At 36.8% G+C, this 6,638-nt stretch overlaps 1 protein-coding gene across 2 annotated transcripts; it reads left to right on the top strand.

The window, feature by feature from the left end:
* The first annotated feature begins 709 nt into the window (after positions 1-709).
* Positions 710-6,484, top strand: LOC117916178 (probable potassium transporter 17). 2 transcript variants are annotated; one of them, XM_034832078.1, is made up of 8 exons: positions 710-850; positions 1,168-1,390; positions 2,675-2,917; positions 3,003-3,053; positions 3,815-4,075; positions 4,580-4,632; positions 4,706-5,075; positions 5,395-6,484. In XM_034832078.1, exons 1-8 carry the CDS (start codon positions 728-730, stop codon positions 6,228-6,230), a joined length of 2,160 nt encoding a protein of 719 aa, XP_034687969.1. In that variant the 5' UTR covers positions 710-727; the 3' UTR covers positions 6,231-6,484. The 2 variants fall into 2 exon arrangements, with proteins under 2 accessions (XP_034687969.1, XP_034687978.1); XM_034832087.1 differs by lacking the exon at positions 710-850 and adding an exon at positions 857-949.
* The last annotated feature ends 154 nt before the right edge of the window (positions 6,485-6,638 follow it).

Genomic DNA, 6,638 nt, shown 5'->3' with positions numbered 1-6,638 from the left:
GTAACGATTCTAAAAGGTGTTTATAACATTTTTTTTAATTTTTTTAATATGTGAAATACAATCTTAATATTTAAAAAAAAAACGTTTTTTAAACCAATTTTGACCAAAAATGGAAAAAAAGTACAAGAAGAAACCCATTTAAAAAATATATATATATATATATAGAAACAAACGGAGAGGATGCTCACTGGTCCTGTTGGAGTAACGACACTGCATTCCCATTCAAATAAGGTTAAGATTCTTTTGAAAAGTGAGCATCATGTGCGTGAGGAGTCGTTAGGCATGCCCTCTCTACTTCCTATTTTCCTCCATAAATTAAAATAATATTTAAGTGCTTCAAAAGTGTTTGAAAACAAGGATGGTGCTTGGAAAGTCTGTCTTAAAATTCGAATGATATATTTTTTATTGTATTGTTTGTTAAATTAGATATTAGATGACACTCGGTTGTGAAAATAAATCGATTTTCCAAAGGACAAGTCCAATATAAAAATAAAATAGGCAGGACAATTTTATGTAGGTCTCTTTTTAGTAAGTCATGATGGTTGAATTATGCGGATCATGATGTGTCTTTTTTTAAACAAGTGGCCCTAAAATGGAGGGGACATTGTTGAAAAGGAGCATGTGATAAATCCAAAAGACTAAAAGAGGAAGCAACTTTGCCACGCAAAAGCCTTGACTAGTAGGCTTGTAGGGGACTAATGGGGGACTGGAGAAGTGTTTTAGAAGAATGCCCACGGGTCGTCAATTCGGGACACCTCACGGACCGACGGTTCACTCGATCCCTAATGCCAATCTTCTGATCCCTCCTTACTCTACCAACGCTCTACTTGCATCCACACACCACCACATGGTATTTTTCTTCTCGCAGGCCAACGATTTCACCTCATTTCTCCATCTCCGCTTCGCCACTCACTCTTCGCTCTGAGCAATTTGTGTCAAGCAACTTTGAGTTTGGAGAATTTTATTTTTATTTTTCTTTAATGATTTGTTTCATGCTTCTTTCTAAATTTGGTTTGGATTATTACTTGTACCGTTATATTATCATTATTTTTATTATTTCTTCTGATGGATTTGAATTGTTGGTTTTCTTGCTTTCTTTTTTGGCTGTAAATAAGTTTTTTTTTTTTTTTAAAAAAAAAAATAATTATGAATGCATATTGGAAACAGGGGAACAATGGAGGCAATAATTTGTTACTGGCATACAGGACATTAGGAGTTGTGTTCGGAGGACTTGTTACTTCCCCGTTGTATGTTTACCCTTCCATGCACTTGAAATCTCCGACAGAAGATGACTACTTGGGTATCTACAGCATCATGTTCTGGACCCTTACTCTTATTGGGGTTGTCAAGTATGCCTCTATTGCTCTCAAAGCTGACGATCAGGGTGAAGGTATCCGTCAACCCGCCTCACTATTCTGCTTCCTGTCGGTTTGGATGTTGTGAAAATCAAGGAAAAAGGAACGGAAATGAAATGAAATTTTGAATATTATGTTTTATGTTGTTTTGGTGTCTAAAATGTAAAAAGTGTGTCAACTGGTCTCCCAGGAATTTGGCACCAATTCAATGAGTTTTGACCAAATCTGAACCTTAAAAATGGTTCTTTCACCCATAAGGCTGATCTGAAATGCTTAGGATGAGGCTTTCTGGTTCTGGTTTTGCATATGTTGATGCCTTGTCTTAACAACCAATTAAATAGAGAAGAAGGATTCTAAATATGGACGTAGTTGTAAGGGGTGTAAAAAATGATGATATAGTTGCAGTATTCACATTGGCAAATAATGTATTTTTATTTTATTTTCTAAATAATTTTGTTAGTGTTCTCAAATTGTGTTGAATAAGATTTTCAAGTAACATTTTCTACCTGGCGTTCATCACATCTTCTTGTTACAAGTAAATTCGGTTGGTAAAGTTGTGATTTTGTTAAATTCCACTCAGGGTATGTTTTGGAATGCTTGAGTTCCCAATTCTAAAAATTGAAAAAAATCATATAATTGAAATTATTTTGAATAATGAAATTGAGTTGCAGCTCTTTGGAGGAGTAACTGTAATTGCATTTTCTTTACCTTTTGAATGGAAAGTTGGAAGTGGAGTTGTAGTGGCGTGGCAGTACTAGCCTCGGTCTGAGAGGAGGGATTTGCAATAGGGATGATGGCTGGTCTCAATGTTGTTATTGGCAGCAGCAACAGAGGTGTCTGAGCTAGACTGATGCTTCATTTCCTATGCATTTGGACCTAAAACTACAACTCTGGACTAAACTTCTGTCATTATGGAAATCAAATTAGTTTCTGGAAGTCGACTATCTTGAAACCAGTGTGCCACTTAATACAAGGTTTTAAAACTTCAGTTTGGAAGAAGAAAATGCTATGAAATCATATTTAGCAATGCTTCTGAGGATTTTGATGAAAGTGTTTTCTTACCATTCTGCAGGAGTGATTTGAAATACTCTTATTTTCTAACAGTTAGGCTGTTTATGGGCTTAATATGACCTGCTCTTTGTTTTTCTGAAGTCCTTAATTTACCATCTTTTCCAGATCTTATTTTTCTGAATGATACCTAGAATGGTTTCAGAAGCCCAAATCTCTTGCTGCTGTTATGTACAACTTTATAATGTCAAGCTGTCTGCAAGAGCTTCCTCTGCCTGAATGCTGACATCTACAGAGTTTTATTATTGTAGGAGGAACCTTTGCCTTGTATTCGTTACTCTGTAGGAATTTGAATATTGGAATTCTACCTTCCAAGTGCATGGATTCAAACTCAAAGGTCTCTCATTCCAGCGGGCATGAGGGTGCGAAGGATCATAGTAGGCTTGGGAAATTTTTTGAAAAAAGTATAATTGCCAGAAGGGTGTTACTTTTTATAGCTATGTTAGGCACGTGCATGCTAATTGGTGATGGCATACTTACTCCTGCAATCTCAGGTTTGTGACCATGTCCCCAGAATTGGCGCAGTATGATTCAGAATTTATGTGTTGTCTTTGCTCTCATTAGTTTGAATTTGTTCAGTCTTGTCAGCAATGGATGGGATACGTGCACCTTTCCCTTCTGTCAGTAAATGTAAGTATTATTTCTGCTGATTGCTGGAACTTAGACTTGAACTTGAGAGCCTGTTCCCACTAGTGTTATTATAATATTAAGATAAATTTTATAATAAAAGGAAGATGATTTATGATATTTATCAATAAAAAAGCATGTCATTTTAGCCTTTGGCATGCCAATAGCAGGGAGAAGTCAATGAATGGCACTTATATGAGTGATATCCTTGACATTGCATGTTTTGGATGACCAATATTTACTGGAGTATAGTGTCAATGATTATCATCCTCATTTTTCTCATCATAGATTAAAAAAGTGTTTGGACTTCCAGTGGCATTTGAATTACCATGTTTTGTGTTGCATCAGATTTAAAGCTGAAAGTTGGTATCTCAATATTGGGAGATTACACTAATCACTATAATAAAATGGGATGAGGTATTGGAGTTCTAAAAATGCCCAAGTGCAAAACAAACCAATAAACCGATACACATGTTACTATAAACGCAATGGATAAATTCCATTTTCATTGGGCATCCAGTATGATTCATAAATATAAGCATGTGAAGACGAAGACATTTTTTCCTCCTTAACAGATGATGGAGAAATTTATGCAAAATAAATGAGAGTTAAAAATATATACAAGATCAGGTGTTCAGGCTTTGATCCAGGAGGTCAACCTTTGGCTCCTGAAATTGAAGTGTCATGTTTATGAGGTGTATAGGATTATCAGCTTTCTCATGTTATCCAGTCCCTCAGGTATTTAAATTTCTGGTTCATTGCAGCTTTGGTGGAAGCTCTTTCTGCAGCAGTCCTAATTCTTCTGTTCCTGATGCAAAAGTTTGGAACCTCACGAGTGAGCTTCCTTTTTTCCCCCATCATGGGTGCATGGACCATCACGATTCCACTTGTAGGAATTTATAGCATTGTACAACATTACCCAAGCATATTCAAGGCTTTGTCACCGCATTACATCTTCCATTTCTTTTGGAGAAGAGGAAAAGATGGCTGGCTGTTGCTTGGTGGTACTGTCCTTTGCATCACTGGTAAATCTTGCTTTTATCCTGTGGCCTGTGATAATTTAGAAATATGATATTACTGCAATGGTTTAAGTTCCTTGGATGGACGTCAACTATAGCAGTAGAAAAACCAAGTGTTGTTTATGGATGCTAATCTAAAAAGAATTTATGAATACCAAAAGTTCTTCCTCTTAAGATGGGGGAAAATACTTTGCCATCATGTCATTGAGAAGAAGCTTTCTTAATTTCTATTATGCTCCTTACTTGGTAAATGTGAAGATGGCTATGAACAGTGGATTCTTCTTGAGACCATCCTAACCATTCAGTGCTATTTTCTTGGTTGGACTATTAAATTGATAGTTGAAAAATGAGGTGTCCACACAAAGGTTAGAATCATTTGTTCACATTATTTTGCTGGGAATGCCTCCTACTTGGACGAGGTTTGATTGTTTTTACGTTTCTTATTTTGATGGAAAAAGTAAAATCAAATGCAGACATTTTTTCACCTTTCTCATCATATGTTTTATTTAGGCTCTGAAGCGTTGTTTGCGGATCTCGGACATTTCAGCAGGCCCTCAATTCAGGTGAATGTTTGCATTTACCATGCTATTTCTTTGGTTTCCATAATTGGCCCTCTCACACTTTTCCTCCCAACAGATTGCCTTTTTTCTCACCATATATCCATCTCTGGTTTTGACATATGCCGGGCAAACAGCATACCTGATCAAGAACCCCAATGATCATGATGATGGATTTTACAAGTTTATACCAACTCCAATCTACTGGCCAATTTTCATCATAGCCACATCGGCTGCTATTGTTGCAAGCCAGTCCCTAATATCAGCTACCTTTTCTATTATCAAGCAATCTGTAGTACTGGATTATTTTCCCCGGGTGAAAGTGGTGCACACCTCCCCTAGCAAAGAAGGCGAGGTTTACTCCCCAGAAATAAACTATATCCTGATGATTCTTTGTGTTCTTGTGATACTAATTTTTGGGGATGGAAAAGATATCGGAAATGCTTTTGGTATGTAAGCCCTACATTCTGCTTCAGATTGCATTGCAAAATTCATTATTAGTTTTATAGATCTTAATTCTCTCTAAACATGGCTTGAAATAACTGCTATTTTGCATTTCTGAATCATGTGACATCCTAGGACAATAAAATTGCAAAAGAATATGATTCTAGAAAATAGCTGCTTCAGCAAGTTGAATTATTTTTGTCTTTGCCATTTCATTATTAGTGTTATCACTCACCTTCTATGCTGCTGTTCAAACCCCTGTTATACATTGATTTTCTCTAAACAATTCATGCAATCTTCTAATCGATAACATCTCGTTTGCAGGTGTTGTTGTTAGTTTAGTGATGCTGATCACCACTATATTACTCACATTGGTCATGATCATGATATGGAGAACTCCACCAGTCCTGGTTGCCCTCTACTTCATCGTATTTTTTGTGATGGAAGGTGTTTATGTGAGTGCTGTCTTCACAAAATTTCTAGAGGGAGGGTGGATTCCTTTTGCCATTTCCTTGATACTTGCCTTCATAATGTTTGGGTGGTTCTATGGGAGGCAGAGAAAAATAGAATACGAGTTGACCCACAAGATAAGCTTGGACAGACTTGAACAGCTCTTATCTGACCCAGGTGTCCAGAGGGTTCCTGGATTGTGCTTCTTTTACACCAATATTCAAGATGGTCTGACTCCAGTTCTGGGACATTACATAAAGAACATGAAATCCCTTCACAAGGTCACCATTTTCACTACCCTGAGTTACTTGTTGGTTCCAAAGGTTGCTCAACATGAGAGGATTGTTGTCGACAAACTGGGCCTCAAAGGGGTGTATGGGTGTGTGATTCAATATGGCTATGCAGATTCTCTTAATCTTGAAGGAGATGATTTTGTAAGTCTGGTGACCAATAGCTTGCAGGCTTATATACAGAAAAACACTGATCCGGAGATTGAAGAAGAGATTTTAGACTTGGAAGAGGCAAGGCGGTCTGGAGTGGTTCATATTCGAGGCAAGGCGAGGTTTTATACAGGCAAGAGTTGTAGATGGTTTGATAGAATCATGCTCGCATTTTATGAAGTTCTGCACAGTAATTGTAGGACTGCACTGCCTGCTTTGGGGGTTCCTCTGCCTCAGCGCATTGAAGTTGGAATGCTTTACGAGGCTTGAAAATGGCAATAGAATTCATTTGTATGCCTTACCCACAGGTAAAATCTCCTCACAGGTTATATCTCGCAAAGAAACAAAATAACTTGTTTTATACAGAAAAATCAGCAACTATTTAAATTTGTACTCTACATTTGGCACTTCCCTGTGAGATGGGATGCTATTTTTCTAGGATCTTACTTTTTTAAGGAAAGATGCAATTGAAAGAACATTAATATTTGAAAAGGAATAAGATACAGATGAATATTCCATCTTCTTATGCAGGTAGAAAATTATTGACCTATAAACAGGATTTGATGTCCTGAGATCAAGTGAAACATTCTATAAATCTGGTTGATATTTTCAGATAGCCCATTTAAAAAGCTGTTCTAGTCTGACCAAGCTTTGAATTGGGTCTGATTAATTTACAGG

The sequence above is a fragment of the Vitis riparia genome, chromosome 1 (genome assembly GCF_004353265.1).
Source record: "Vitis riparia cultivar Riparia Gloire de Montpellier isolate 1030 chromosome 1, EGFV_Vit.rip_1.0, whole genome shotgun sequence".
In the NCBI taxonomy this organism is placed as follows: domain Eukaryota; kingdom Viridiplantae; phylum Streptophyta; class Magnoliopsida; order Vitales; family Vitaceae; genus Vitis; species Vitis riparia.
Note: the sequence above shows the minus strand (reverse complement) of the source record. Positions and strands in the feature narration are given on the sequence as shown.

Bases quoted from the DNA above. Each gene is read 5' to 3' on its own strand.
- LOC117916178 (XM_034832078.1), top strand. From the start codon at position 728: ATGCCCACGGGTCGTCAATTCGGGACACCTCACGGACCGACGGTTCAC. The intron at 851-1,167 runs GTATTTTTCTTC...TATTGGAAACAG, and splicing joins CATCCACACACCACCACATG to GGGAACAATGGAGGCAATAA. The intron at 5,076-5,394 runs GTATGTAAGCCC...TCTCGTTTGCAG, and splicing joins AGATATCGGAAATGCTTTTG to GTGTTGTTGTTAGTTTAGTG.